The sequence below is a fragment of the Carassius carassius genome, chromosome 38 (genome assembly GCF_963082965.1).
Source record: "Carassius carassius chromosome 38, fCarCar2.1, whole genome shotgun sequence".
In the NCBI taxonomy this organism is placed as follows: Eukaryota; Metazoa; Chordata; class Actinopteri; order Cypriniformes; family Cyprinidae; genus Carassius; species Carassius carassius.
In genome coordinates, this window is record NC_081792.1 from 26962102 (window position 1) to 26978919 (window position 16818).

Genomic DNA, 16818 nt, shown 5'->3' on the forward strand with positions numbered 1-16818 from the left:
GCTTGTGATTATCTGACAGCATCATCTCACAGCTGATGAGAGACAGAGAAACTTCATTAGTGCTCCTTTTAGGTTTCATTATTACAGATCTGCCTGCTGACCAGCAGCAACCTTGCCTCTCGTACTCTCCCTATTCTGTTCTACAAGTTACTCCAATCTGTATGTGTTTTTACCGCTCCTGTCGCTCTTCACCTCTGGCTGTCCTTCTCCCTCCATCTGTTATTTCTGGCAGAGGTGTCACTGCTCAAATATGACCCACATACACTGACTTGAGGTTCTGTCGTGAGTACGCATGTGAGGTTAATGGTCAAAAGCTGCTTTTGTTCATTTTTTAATTCCTGTGGTGCTCTTAATGAACACATTTTGTGTAATTACACACACATGCGTATGCAGCTCTGCCCACCGGCCTCTGAGACAGATGTATCAGCATCCACAGACTATCACTTCTCAAATGAAATGACTTTGGTTTTTCTCAACACTTGTTCCACATCGGTGGATTTTGTCTGTAAAGGAATCAGAATAAGGTGCAGCTGAAGGCGAAATCAAGAGCGTGCTAACCGAGTCGCAATCTTAAAATTATCTTTAATTATTTAGACAATGGCACCATTGCCTCAGGAATTAGCAGAAGCTCATTTTGATCTCAGCAAATTTGTCCTTATGGGTGGAATGAGTAAAGAAGTGCACAGCAGCTTTTTTTGTCATTTAAAGACATTTGTTGGCGTAGTAACATTATTTGCATTATTATGCCAAAAACAGATTTAAAACCAGTTTTACATGTGTTTAATACCCCTTTTGAAATAGCTCTATAGTACTTGCATACTATTTTCTGTTAATACAATTTATATATATATATATATATATATATATAGTAGAAATAGTATGCCATTCCAAATTCATTTGAGTCGTTGAATTGTTCACTTTACAGATTTGTTGAAAAACACTTAACTGAAAAACTAAAGGACATGATATATATATATATATATATATATATATATATATATATAGAGAGAGAGAGAGAGAGAGAGAGAGAGAGAGAGAGAGAGAGAGAGGAAAGTAGAGCTGAGAAAAAGTACTTTAACACTGAAAAATTCACGCACATCAGCATTTTAGAGAGGAAAAAGCAAGAATAGAGCCAGCTTTCCCCAAAACCCCAGGCTGAGACACAGCAGAGGAGAATGAAATACGCCCAGCATGTAGAATTATAGGTGAAACATGGTGTTTCAGTGTTTTGGAGGAGAATTAGATATGGCAACAGAGAATCGCTCCTGAGGAAACAACAGCAGTGAAGCGCTAACTGTGGTTTTCAGCTGAAAACTGAGCTCATTGAGCTGCCAGCAACATCCACTTAAAGTGCGTGTGTGTGTGTGTGTGTTTGGTCCTACAGGGACTCCAGCGATTCCTCTACCTTTTTGTTTTCCTCACATACCTTTTATTTTTTGTTCCTCCTCAGTTTTGCCTCCTCACACCTTTCTTTCTAAAGTGGTTTCTCTCTCTCTCTTTCTCTGCCGCTGTTTGGCTTTGATTAGATATCTGCACATTGTCATGCAAAGCGTGAGGAAGCTGAGAATACAAGAGAATTTCCTATGCGGCTCATCTGAAAGGGGTTGGATGTAATCCCTTGTGTCACAGAGCGGAAAGAGTGTACTTTTTCTCACCGCATTTGATTTTTTCTTTTCTCTTACCGTCATTCTTACACTTCCTGGTGTCTGCTTTCCAGCAGCCTCCCTGAAGCTTGACATCAATGTAGATCGATGAGGACCCATTCACTCGCGTGTCGTCCGCCATCACACTTGTGTATGTTTTTAATTAGACTTCCTTCCTGTATTGTTAAAGAAAATGACACTGCTTTGATTTGTACTCTTTTATTTAGATGAGTTTGCTGTGTTTTGTTTGTTGCTGAGTTTTCGGAAAGCTTGTGTTATTGATGTTATTTTCTGGTGTTTTTGTAGCAGTTGATTCTCTGAATGCTTTTGATTGTGTGCAAACAAAACAACCACTGTGGATGTGAGAAAGAACAAGCACAGTTGAGATCTCAAATGACCCTTCACAAGACCCGCCCCCCCTTAGTTACTGTTGCCCTCGTGCCACACATCATGTTCTCACGCAGTGAAAAATGCATCACGGAGCAAAGATGACACTGACAGCACGCCAACAGACAGTCAAATCAAAGTCCCAGCGAAGAGTCAATTGTTTCTTTTTGGAAATCTTCTTGGTTGTTTTTCAGATGTCTCCTGAAAAATAGACCCCAGTAATCTCACATGCATCTCAACAAGACTCAAACTGTCTTCAGACCATTGATTTATATATACGTATATATGTATATATTAGTAGAATTTTAGTATTTTTATGTACTATTACAGCATTTTTTTAAATTTCAGTTAGCTTTTATTTTTCTATTTTCATTTTTCTTTCAATTTTAGTTAAAAATAAAAGTAATTTTAGTCCTTTTGTCATTTTATTTGTTTTTGTTTAAAACTTCTGTTTATATTTAACATATTTTTCGTTTTAATTTTGAGTAACTTATGTGCTTAAGATGAACACATTTTATTTGAGTTAGTTGCCAAAGTAATATTTCTAATTTAAGTTTCAGTTTTCACCTGATATTTACATATTGTTTTGTTTTATTTAAACCTTTTTCTTTTGCCAAAAACAATTTTTAATATTTTTTTTATTTAACAATAACAACACTTCTGTAAATTTACAATGAGTTTAACCAATAAAATGTACAAATAAGTCTTAAGTTAAAATATTTCAAAACAAATTCAAACATTTCTCTTAAATTTCCAAAATCAAATTGTTTAATATATAATATCAATATTAATTTTATTACCAATTTTATTGCTATAATTTCAAAGCTAGTTTTATAAAAACAGTAACTGTCATTTGTGTATATTTTTCTTAGGAAATGTTCGACCATTAGAATTTAATAATATAATATAATATAATATAATATAATATAATATAATATAATATAATATAATATAATATAATATAATATAATATATTGTCATTATACACTGGTAAATTGGAACTCTATTTGAATCTTTATATTTTACAATTAAACATTTACAAGACATTGTAAATTCTTTAATTAATCTCCATTATGTCTTCTGAACTATGAAAGAGTGACATCTGAGCAGTAAAATGTCTCTGTAGGTCCAGATATAGCAAACACTTATTAATTATTTAGTTGCATCAATTGGAAACATTTTTTTCTACATGCACATGCTACAAAAATAATCATAGCATGTTTATTCATCATGTTACATAATTCTCCATATTAATGAGTGCTGTAGTCTGGCTTGTGTGTGTTTATTTATCTGGATTAATCGTGTGTAAGTGAGCATCTGAGGGTCGTACCCATGGGCCGGAGAGTCGCTTGCTGACAGGTGGAGCTATGATTGGCTCGATCAAACCCCACTAACCAATCAACACACACACATATACACACACACGTTGACCTCTGCAATCCATATATGTGCATTTCTGTAGGAATGAGCATAAAACCATGCCAGCTTGTGACTTACTGATCCCAGACGATCATGAAAGAACATTTCAGTCACACAAACCAGATCATCCTCCCGCTACAGTTCAACCGCAGCTTTGTGTTTCAGCACATAGCTTGTGTTTTGTCTGAAGCACGATCATCACAGTGTGGTCGTCCACTGCTGTACATCCAAACTGAAGTGAAAATATAAGCAGTTTTACCATGCAACACGTATAAAACCTCCTCTGCCACGTCTCTCTCTCGCTCTCTCTTTCATGGTGCGTTCGGCATTAGTGTACTGGAAGATTAAGTAGCTCAGAGGGGCCCGTGTTTACAAATATGCAGCCGCCAAACAGGCCAAAGCCTCTGAATGACTGTGGAATACAAATAGCTTTTTTATCAGCACTGAGCCTCTGCCCAAAGAAATTGTGTTTTCCATCCATTCCTCTTATGCCAATAAAATATAAAGCTTTATTTTCCTCTCTCTCTCTATATATATATATGTATAGATCCCAAATCTGGCAGGAAGCTGTAAGTGTTCGCCCTACACTACTTCATACACACATGCACAGACCCTAAAGTAGATGTGAGAGACACATCATAACCCATCAAAACTAAATCGCTCCCATTGTAATCAATAAAGTGGATGCCTGGTCAGGACGGCACTTTTCTGTTTGTTTCTTTTTATGTATTTATATATGTATTTATTATTTTTGACGCAGCAGAGCTACTATATAAAATAATTAGCTATTATATATATATATATATATACTGTATATATATATATATATATATATATATATATATATATATATATATATATATATTTGATGTAGATTGTTTATTTATATAAAATTATATTATTTAATATATAATGTGTTTATATTAGGGCTGGGAATCGATTAAAAAAAATTAACTAATTAATTGCACAATTTCTGTAATTAATTGCAATTAATTGCGTTTCCCCCAAGCTTGTAATCATCAATATTTAAAGGAATAGTTCACTTTAAAATGAAAATTTTGTCATCACTCACCCTCATGTTGTTTTAAACCTGTATGAATTTCTTTCTTCTGCTGAACACAAAGGAAGATATTTAGAAGAATGTCAGTAACCAGACAGTTTCTGGTACCATTGACTTCCATAGTATATATTTATCCTACTATGGAAGACAATGGGACCCAGAAACTGTCTGGTTACTGACATTCTTCTAAATATCTTCCTTTGTGTTCAGCAGAAGAAAGAAATTCATACAGGTTTAAAACAACATGAGGGTGAGTGATGACAGAATTTTCATTTTAAAGTGAACTATTCCTTTTAACTCAGAATCACCTAATTAAACAACACAGGGGAAAAAAGGAACAGAAAATAGCCCTATATTAAATATCAATATCAATATATATTTTTTTTCAATAATCAATCAACATAATCAATTTAACAGATTATTATAATTTTTTTTAAATAATTATCAAAATAAAATATAGTCCTACAAAGCTATTATTACCAGAGCATGTAATCAGAGCAGGTAATTTTACCATTGCTGCCCAGCATGGCTATACCAGCTCAGCAAACAGAATTTCACGTTATTTGAGTGGACTTTACTTTTCCAGTGCTCGGTACATGATTGAAGCGTTTGGGCCGTTGTCGACAGAGCCGCCGACACACACACACACACGTGACACACACACATACACGGAACGGAGAGCGCGCCGCTGGGCCGTTAACGACAGAGCGCGCCGACACACACACACGCGGAACACAGCGTGGCGCACACACGGAGCGGAAAAGACCAGCTCATGAAAGCTGCGCGAGAATGAAACGTGATCGCCGAACACGGAGGGGCGGGACGGCCTTTTCAATAGCAGCCGCGACAGGAAATCATTAAAACGAGGCAAAAAGAAGTGTGCTGCGTTAAATGCGTTAATTTTTTTTAACGCGTTAAACATTTCAAATTAATCGCAAAGATTAACGCGTTAATTCCCCCAGCCCTAGTTTATATACACATTATTTACTATATATAATACAGTTATAATATTACATTAATAATATTATATTATAAATATAATATACTAATGAATAATTAATACTAAAAATATTTTTTTTTGTCTTAATAATACAGTTTATATAATATATTATTTAGTATATGATATTATAACTATCATATATATTTCATTCTATATTCCATGTAATATATTTCATTTACATTTACATGCCACATAACACAAAGGAAAAATGCAGAAACTATCTTTCTCTGGTTTGTTTCTCTCACTCTTTCGTTTTTTACCCCTCTCTCTTTTTCTTTCTCCATTAGCCTTTTCCACCACTTCTACCTTTCATCATTCCCTCGTCCTACTTTTCTTGCTCTGTTGTTCTTTTTCCAGGCCGCACTTTTGTCCGTCCCTTCCTTCAGCAGCAGCAGTGGGAATATTAGCCGGCAGACAGATCATTTAGGGGTCAGACCTGTGAATGTGTTAATTGTGATTTATAGCTGAACTGAATTTAAGAAGAGCTTTTCCTTATTGACCACCTGAAGCTGAGACCCTGGGAACAAAAATTTGCACCATTTCTTTCTCCTTAACAGTGTACGGTGCTCTCAAGGGTTCTGTCAGCCCCAGATACTCATACAATTTTAGGATGAAGCATATTAGAACTACCGCAAACGAAGGCAGATTCAATTCTGGCAATGATGATCCTGGAGGGCAAGGTCTGTAAGGTGAGCAGGGCACGATCTCACAGGAAGTGACAGAATAAGGAAGACCACTGACCTTTACCGTAAAGACGATTCTTCCTTGTCCTCTGCTCTATTTCCTGTGCTAATGTCCATCTATAAGTAATGCTCCTACACCGCTGACGCCGTCCTCATCTAGCTACATCTCCATTATTAATGGCTGTTGGGACATGTGAATTTTGTGCACTGCTTAATTAACTCTACATAAACCACAGATTTCAAAAACATTATTATAAACATTATAACATCATAATATGATAAAAAAAATCCAATACTGTATATATACAGTATATATATATATATATATAAGGTCCTTAAAAGGTCTTAAATCAGAGTCGAACGTCTTAAATTCATAAAGTCATGACATTAAAGGATGCATGCATTGCTTAAAAATTAATATCTTCTTCAGTATTTTTGTCTTGTTGTCCAGTACAATAAACAGTGCTTTTAGATCACCGTCATTCTTGCCAAATGATAATAGTCCATCCAGACACTTGAAATAACCCCATGTGTCCCAAGAGGTGATTTGCGCATTGCTTTACAAAGCCTGTGCTGTGGCTAACTGTCCTGGGGGTGCTTGAATCGGTAGTGGCCATGAAAAGAGAGGAGAAAGACGGGTGTATCTGTCCTTCTTCACCTGTCCTCCTCTGAGTCGCAGCCCCTCAGGTGCTAACTGTATGTCAGCACAATCAGCGGGATGCGGTTTGGTGCCTCTTCAGACTCTCAATGGCTCTGCCTCGCCCATTCCACTGCCTCCAATCACAGACGCCACAGGATGACCCTTATCACCGGCCGATAAAAATCCACCCTCGGCAGGGAGATAAGAGAAAGAGGGAGGAAAAGGAAGAGAAGAGTGCATCTGTACGGTTAGATAAAGGAAAGACGCTCTTGACAGACTGAAGGATTTTTAGCTAGAGGATGTTTTGAATGTGAGTACTCACAGCGCTCCAGGCTCCAATGCAATTTCTCCAGGATAAAATGATTGTTGTAAGCAGAGGTTTTTCTGACCGGAGTCCTTAGGAAATAGCCAGTTCCTTTTCTAATCACAGAAGTCTTTACATGAGTACAGTGCCTCTGGCTCTCTCTTTTTCCAGTATTCTCTCTGTTCTGTCTTTCTCCAGGCGATGCTTTTTGAGAATATAGTAGTATATACTGTATAGTGCTTTGGCTGCATGGAAAGGTCCAGGGATCCAGAAACACAAATAAGTCAGTATGCACCAGTAATCGAGCCAGACAGCATCTCTAGACTTTTAGCACATTTGATCTGTGCTGATTTAAAAAGCAAATACAGAATTATTTAAAGGTAAAGTTTGTAATTATTACATAAAATTAGATAATTTTCTTTGAGTTCAGTTGCACAATACAGTATTGGCTCAACCAATGGCATAATGTGGGGGCGGGGCTACATCTTTACCACACAGTGGCAGAAGATGGTTTCATTTTGGCAATGTTATTTGGTGCTGCTAGGGATGCAAAAATAACACATTCCCTCTTGCACATGCAAAATGGCATGCAAAACCTCCTGGATATGATACAGTATACTATCAAATCAATCAAATTAGTTCTATCTTAATGAAATGTATTTTGTATAAATAATAAAGTATAAAATATAATTTATTCCTGTTATGCAAAGCTGAGTTTTCAGCTTCATTACTCAAGTCTTCAGTGTCACATGATCCTTCAGGAATCATTCAAATATGCAGATTTATTATCAATGTTGAAAATATATGTGCTGTTTAATTTATATAATATAAAGTAGGTTTTTAAAATATTAATGATATTTCACAATATTACAGTTTCTACTGTATTTCTGATCAAATAAATGCAGACTTCTTAAAAAAAAAAAAATAATTCTTGCTGATCCCAAACTTTAAAACAGCAACATAAAATAGAATTATAATTCAGTAACTGGGATTTGAAAGGCTGTTAAATTCTAAATGGTGCGCAAACATGCTACACACACACAGACACGACGTCATCCGTTTTCCCTGCCTATGACTCTTGTGTGCTTTAACCTTGGCTGTGTGTGTGAGAGCAAGAATAATTCTAACCTTAAAAACCTGCTGATTAAAGCTAGTTTGGAGGAATTCGATTCCGCTTAATGCCTTTGGCCCTCTGCCCAGCCCAGACGACGGATCGCCATTAACATCAACGGACAGCATGTCTTCACTCAGGTGGAGATGTGACCAGCACACATACACTCACACATGTGTGTCCGGCACGTCCTGTTCCCATCTCTTCCATTCTGATCTGTCTCTGTTGATCAGCATCAAACCGTCCAGGCTCGTGGGCATTCGTTGCTGATATGAGGACAGTTTGGTGGTTATTTCACCAAACAGGCTTTGGGTTAAAGTTCAGAGCGATAAAGCAGGTTGTAGATGATCACTTGTTTTCTCAGACACACTGACCTGTTTACTTGTTTCTGTAAAAAACATTTGAATTTGACTTTAGACAAATTTTGTACATATTAGTATCTGTGAAGGGACACTAAACTAAAACTGAAATAAAAATGAATACAAACATTAAAGACTAAAACACACAATAAAATTACTTATTGTGGTAAAACTGGTAGCCATTGACTTCCAAGGGATTGTTTTTAATGTCAATGGCTACCGTCAACTGTTTGTTTACCAACATTCTTTAAAATACCTTCTTTTGTGTTCAGCAGAAGAAAGAAACTCATACAGGTTTGCAACCACTTGAGAGTAAATGATGGCAGAATAAAACATTTTGTGTGAACTATCCCTTTAACGTTATTGATTTGAAATGTTTCAACAGTGAGTCATGTTTTTTATATACGTAGTATTTATAAAATGCTGTACAATTATTATTTTTAGAAATATCATTTAGATTCATGTAATTTTCTACATACTTTCAAGCAAATTTGCACAAAGAATGTTACTGTGAGAATGTATCAAATACTAGCAATAGCTTTAAAAAGTTAGTTTAAAGTTGAAATAACGTCAGACTAACTTTTTAGAAAGTTCCCTATCAGACTAACTGAGTTACCGCTATCTACTTTGCCATATCCAGCAGTACTAGATTTTATTTTCTGAATGAGATTGGCAGCTCAAATCCCTCATCACCCGATCCTCTGAGACCGAATGAGTTTTCCAACAGAGTCAGAGCATTAAACACAAACACTTTCTGCCCAGAATCATCAGAGTCGGAAAGATTCATCTCTGCTTACTTTATTTCACACCATGGTTCCTGAGTTGTGCTACAGATTCAGCCTGAATTTACTGTTTACCCAGCATGACAAAAATGAATATCAAATGCATTTTTGCATCATTTTGCATCTTCTCCCATTCAACACTATTGTAGCATTTGATTTCCCCCCCTAAACTCCACTTATAATGTTAGGGTTCTTTCACCCGAAAAGTCGTAATTTAGTATTTCATGATGGTTTTCCACCCTCTCTGAACCTAAAGAATTAAACAGGCTGTTTTTGCTGCTGTCTTTATGAATGTAAATGACCTTTGTTGTGATTGGCTAACCTCTTTACATGTGCGATGGGTAACTAATGATGTCCAAATAGCCGTTAATATGGAAATGTAGCCGGTCATATGGAAATGTGCTCGTGATTCTGATATCTTTATCAAGATTCATGTTCATCTTTTTTTTTAACCGTTTTAAGAAATGGTCTTGGGCGAGAGATTTGTGATGTAGATTGTCTGGATAGTACATCAAATTAAAAAAATCCTGTAGTTCATAATGAGTTTGGTGTGAGAGCCCATTTAGTTTTACTCTGTGTCCTTGACATACAGAATCACTGAAAATGTCAGTGTATGATATTTCAGTGTTTTAAGAGGTTGGTAATTACTGAAAAATTGATGCGGTAAAAATTTTCTCCAGAGACTAAACCCCCTGTAGGACCAGGGTTGTAAGAGTTTAATAAAACGAAATCCATAAAAAAACTAAATAATAATTTCTATAAATGAAATACATGTCAACTGAAATGAAATAAAATATACAAAAAATTATTTTATTTTAGCCATTTGCCAAGGAAAGATTTCTTATTTCCAATTAGTTTAACTTGATGTACTAAAATAACTCAAATTAAAATTGAAACAAAAAATTATAAAAACTAAATAGACGAAAAATACATGAAACTTTAGCTGAAAACAGAAAATATAAGAATAAAAAATAAACCGAAAACTGAAGGGGAAATTTTTTTTAATAAAAACTATATAAACTAAAGCACACAACAAAAATATAAAAACTTTAAAATGAAAACAGAAAATATAAAAACAAAAACAAAAACTGAAGTCAAATTAATAAAACGTATTAACTAGAACACAACAAAAATACTAAAACTTTAAGCAAAATCTAAAAATAAAAACTAAAATACAAATTTATAAAACTATATGGACAAAAGCCTACAGCAAAATACTAAAACTTCAGCTAAAATGAAAATGAAAACAAAAAAACAAAAATTCTAAAAGTGAAATAATTTAAAAAAAATCTGTATAGAGAACAACACAGCAAAATTTCTAAAACTTTAACTATAATTTAGCTCAAAATTAAAATAGAAAGTTTCAAAATAAATTAATATAAATAAAAACTAACAGTATCTCAGTGATACTAAAATAACTGTGTTGCCACAATTTAAAAAATGCACAAATGAGCAGCAGACCTCTCCCTTGGGGTTCATGGTCCTGTCGTTTGGAAACAACATATCAGTGTCCCGAGAAAACCTTGTATGGCAGAATCACATGAGGAAAAGGCTCACATTTCCCCTGTAGGAGATATTTAGATATTAGCATCCAGTTCAGCGCTGATATACCCAACTGAAAGGCACCTTGGCGCCTGTGTGTGTGCTTGTGTGTGTGTGAACACGTTACTGTGTGTAGGAGCGTGTCTCAGACACGACGATGGCGCTGATCTAATCGTGTGAATGTAATTAGAGTTTAATTGCTCAGTGTGTGGGCCTCTGGCATCTGTCTGGGCCCCAGATGGCAAATAATGCCCTCTGACGCTGTCATCTCCTAATCTCACTGTTACCAAACACTTCCACACAACTCCCACTGAAACCAAACACCTTCACGTCGCTGATGGGAGGATGACGACATGCCTTTCACTGCACTTCATTTGCAGTGTGCATTGTAATCAGTGTTTAGGAGTAACTGACTAACCTTTCCTCTTTTCTAAATCCTAACAGGTTAGAATGAAATAAAAGGACGATCAGTTTCAGAGTTCATTGTGCTAATAAGCTTTGAAATAAAGTAATGACTTGGAATCAATCATAGCTGTTTTTTGTTTGTTTGTTTGTTTGTTTGTTTTTTCAGAAAAATTTCGTCAGCTTTGCCTATTTATTTGTAGCTTTTGTTGGTACTAGACAGATGAAAGTTTGAGCTTTAGATAACAGGAAGTGAAGTAATACTCAAAGTTTGTGAAAAGTTCACTGAAAATAGGTGTATGATTTACTTTGAAATAATAAACTGGTCATACATTACAAATAATTACAAAGAAATTTAAATGAACACTGAATTCAACATGAAATTTTGAAATAGAAAGATAGAATGCTATTTTTTTAGAAACATACTCTTTATTTACAACTTCAAAAAAATCACTTTACAGTTATATGAATTGTAATCCTATGAATTGTAAATATTTTCTTTGTCTTTATGCTGTTCTTTGTTGCAAACATATATATATATATATAATAAAAATAATACAAATAATGAAATAAACCATAATATTTTTTCTTTTTTTTTTTTTTTTTACATAATAGCATTATTGTATAACCGGAATTCAAAAATGATATGCTGAGATGAGCTTTATTCCTGTAAAATTCAGCCAGCCGAATGTACAGTAAGATCGGAGACGGGTCTCGTGATCCATTGCTGTAAATAGACTTGGTAAAGATACACCAGTTACACACACACAGCAAGTGTCTAAAGATCACGTCCCTCTGGATATTTTTATCCGGTCATTAAGACAATCATACATGGAAGGATTGTGTCATTTATATCTGACAGAAGGAGGGAACAAAAAAAGTTTGTTTGTCTATATGGCTGTAATATTATGACCTCATTGTTGCAGTAATAGAGCTGTGATACACTTACTGTGCTGAAGGTTTGTGACTGGTAAAGAACTGTCCAAAAGAACCAATTTGTGTGAAAGAATAGGTTTGAGGCTCTAGAAATAATGTTGTAAATAATGTTCAGATTCTTGTACAGACAGATAGTTTCACTTCGTAAGAGCTCAACATGTCAAGAGGCACAGATATTCATTTTGTGTCGCGTGTATAAATTATCTTTTCACTCTCATTGTCTGTAGCCATTGACTTGAACTTTCTGAACCACCAAGGACCATGATTTCAACTAAAAATCTTATTTAAATGAACAGAATTTATATTTTGGGGTGAACTATCTCCTTGGCTCTACACTCTTAAAAATAAAGGCTCCAAAATAACAGTGATGCAATGAAATAACCATTTTTGGTTCCTCAGCGAACCTTCCAAAGAACCATTTTTTTTCTTAATGTGAAGAACAACTGAAAAATCTAAAGAACCCTTTAACACTCAAAAGAAGCTTTTGTTTAATGGAGTGAATCCATGGGTGTTAAGGGATCTTCATGGAACCATCAATGCCAAGAAAGAAATGTACTGATGCTTGTGTAGTATTTTGTAGTTGATTCGGATGTACTGATGTGTGTGCCATTTCTTGCTGTTGATCTGATGTTTGTGTGTTTATTCTCCTGACGGTGTTCTCTGTGTTTTATTTCAGTGTCTGTACGGCTGCTATGTCCATTCCTCCATCATTCCTACGTTCCACCGCCGCTGTTACTGGCTGCTGCAGGTAAGAGTTCAGCTCCTTCCCCTACTACTTAACTCTAAATGATGCTTATCATATGCAGGACTATCACAGCTCCAAACATCTTTCATCACCATCCTGTAACTAATAACTCTGTCGTCTTGAGCTCTATGTCTCTCCTTCCCTGTTAAATGCATGACCAGTCTGACAGCGGCGGCAGTAATTGAGGGTCACAAAGACATTTGTCTGAGTTTATTAGCAGCCAGAGGTCATCGTACAAAGTAGTGGATCAGTTCTATGGCTAGATGATGCTTTGGGCCTGTAGACACGTCACAGATCAGATTCTTCTATTTGCCTGTTTATAAGTGAACTACACAGTTTGTTTGGTCGATCTCTGAGACCTGTGAAACTACTCAAGTGTTGTCCGCAGACTGACAGAAACTATAAGCGAGCGAGATGTGAGGGTTTTTGCGCAGCAAGCAGCATCAGTTGAGATGTGCAAGCTTTTATTTCTTACTCTCATCATTTCAGCGTTGCGGCTGGCTGTCGGACATCATTTACATGAGCGAAACGGTGGCTAGCCAACTAAAAGGCCTCAATTTGGGGGTTTAGTTGACTGGTTGAAGATAAAATTAGAAGTTGTGCAGGTCTTAGCATGTGTATGCCATTTGTATATGTGTGAAAGTTTGGCCACATGTGTGAGGGTTTGTCTACATTGTTGAGACGTAATTTCCCCACATGGATAGTAAAACATGAAATCATCTACACTGTGCGGAGCAGCAAACGGCGCCCTTGAGGAAAAGACTTAATAAACATACTAAATAATGTCTTCAAGAAAATATAAAAATGCAATGCGTTAGCTTTAAGTGCAGGGGATAGAAAATATTATTAGCTCAGTATAAAAACAATCAATGGAAAATCCCAACAATGACAGAAAAGCAAGTGTGAGTGTGTGGGTTTATACTTCAGAGACGAAATTGCCTCCAGAAGTGAACTGAATCTGATAACGCTGTTCTTTTTTTCTTTCTTAAAGTAAATAATATATTTTATATTCAAATTACTCACTTTTTCTGAATCAAATTAGATTCACATTACTCACTTTCTGAGTGATTAATTTGAATCACTTACTCTACCTGATTCATTAAAAATTACTGATTAATTTGGGAGTAAAACAAGTGACTTTATGAGAGAGTCATCTGAATCTTTCAGTCTAAATTTGATTCATTTAAAAAAAGAATCACTCAGTATCTAACCAAGTGGCTGACTTGATTGTCAGTCATTTGAATTATTCCTTCAGCTGCTTTGTTAAAAAATACTGATTCATTCTGTTACAAACAAGTGACTCTCTTTATGAATTAGTCAATTGAATCATTCGCTCACCTGATTTCTTTAGTAATGTGAAAAGTGGCTGACTTTATAAGTGAGTCATTTGGATTATTCCCTGAACTGATTTGTTCAAAACCACCGATATATTGAGTGACAAAACAAAAGGATTTCTTTATGAGTGAGTTTTTTTAATCATCCTCATAAAAAAATTATTCAAAACCACTGAATCATTCATTCAAATTATTTGTTCAGACACACTAATTCATTCATTAGCAAAACAAGTGGATTTCTTTAAAATCATCAGAAATCATAAAGTCAGAAAGTATCAGTATTAATAAAAAAATATGGCATCAAACAGTATATTAATAGTCACAAGTTTATCATAAAACAGGTTGATTTTTGGATGAAAGACAGTTAGGTGCCTGAGATGAACTATGAAATATCTTTTATAAATGTAATTTTATAATTCACTGTGTGTGTGTGTGTGTGTGTGTGTGTGTGTGTGTGTGTGTGTGTGTGTGTGTGTGTGTGTGTGTGTGTGTGTGTGTGTGTGTGGTTTGATTTGTTTTAGTCAGAATGGAAGTGTAACGGGAGTTGAGGGATGAAAACATTATGATAAACCATAGAACAAAAAGATGAGAAAAGAGAAAGAAGTCATGTGAAAAAGCGAGTGAGCCCAGTGGTAATAAAGCAAATCTAAGCTGTCGGATTTCTCACAGTTACAGAGGTCTGAGCTCAGCTGGGCAGGTAAAAATGATTGATTACAGAGAGGACGAGTCCACCTACATTACACACAGAGAGAGAGAGAGTAGACCTACCCATGCACACTCACAACGTTTAAAACTTTCATCCTTACACCGGCACACCTGTCCAATCACAAGCAGATTATCATCAGCAGCGTTTGATTTATGAAGCACCACTTGCTACATATTAATGTTATAACACAGGATGGTGTCTGCATACAAATAGAGCATAACAGTGGGGCTCTGAGATAAAAATCCCATTCATTTATTCCATAGAGAAATTGATTTTTAGTGATAATGTATAAACCCTTAAGCGCAGACCTACGGTGTACTCTGAGATTGTTAAGTGATGGTCTAAACTTCTGCAGACTTCTAAAAATCATATTTAATAGTGTAGAGGTGTGACGAGCTCCACCAATCAGATCAAAGTTGTTGTTACAGTGGCAAAAGAGCAGCATTGTAAATGTAAATATAAATGATATGCTTGATTTACATTATTTTAATTGTGATTAAATGTTTTTGAAAGAAGTCTCTTCTGCTCACCAAGGCTATAATTATTTGATTAAAAATACAGTAAAAAAAGCATTACCCCAGTCTTCAGTGTCACATGATCCTTCAGAAATCATTCTGATATGCTGATTTGATACTCATTAAATATTTATTATTAGTATTAATTATGAGAACGGTTGTGCTGCTTCATATTTTTGGTGGAAACCGTAATACTTTTTTTTCAGGATTCTTTAATAAATAGAAAGTTCATAAGAACAGAATTTATTTGAAATAGAAAGCTTTTGCAACACTATAAATGTCTACTCTCACGTTTGCTCAATTGAATGCATCCTCGCTGAATAAAAATTCTTAAAAAATCTTACTGACCCTAAACTTTTCAACAATGCTGTATGATTGGCATAATATCCATCATGATGTTGTAGGTGTTTGTTGTGCAAACTGCAAGCAAGCATATGTTGATGTAATCAGTGATGTCATAAGCATGACGAATTCTCAATGAGGTGTTATTTAAATGTTTGGGATAAAAAGAAGAAAAAACCCTAGGAGGAACCTATCCATCTCTGCTCAGCAAAGTTTTTTCCATACATCAGTTACAAAACCAGCCATAAGATAATAAGATGGTTGTATTAACAGTTAGCAGTCAACCAATAGAGATGAATGGGTATTAAAAGGATAAAGGAAGTGTGGAGTTGTGCTGCACACATAAAGAGGAAGTTGAATATGTTTGCGCTCAGAGATGCTCATTGACTCACAAGGTTACACAGCAGTGACTGGTGCCCCGCTGAGCTCTCCGATAGCTCAGACACACACACACACACACACACACACACACACACACACTCCATTTGGCACTGTCAATCACACCTGTCAAGGTCAGTCTTTGTACTTTTGTTCACATTCATCACTTAAAGTTTTAGAAACTTAAAAGCCCATGGACCATGCTATCATGATATAGATGGTTAACCTACATATTATAACTGGAAAATGAAAAAAAAGAGACAACAACAATGCACAGATAATAAAAAAAGGATATGTAAATAAAATATACATGTAATAAAAATTAAATGGCAGAAGAAAATTTGGTTATTAAAAAAAATTTAATAAAACTTGAAAACCATTTTAGATCATGACAGATAATTTAACCTATATGTTAATTCTGGAAAAATAAATGAAAATAATACAAACTAAATAAATAAATACATACATTGGTAAAATTGGATAGATGGATGAATAGATAATAAATTAAACTAAAAAGTAGAAAATAAAGG

At 35.2% G+C, this 16818-nt stretch overlaps 1 protein-coding gene across 11 annotated transcripts in view; it reads left to right on the forward strand.

Moving 5' to 3' along the window:
* The window catches only part of LOC132119677 (calmodulin-binding transcription activator 1-like), a 304884-nt gene that overhangs the window by 247459 nt on the left and 40607 nt on the right, over positions 1–16818 (forward strand). For all 11 annotated transcript variants that reach the window (XM_059529841.1, XM_059529842.1, XM_059529843.1 and 8 more), the window contains one exon: positions 12945–13016. In XM_059529841.1, coding sequence (XP_059385824.1) covers positions 12945–13016 — 72 coding nt within the window. The remainder of the gene's footprint in view (positions 1–12944; positions 13017–16818) is intronic.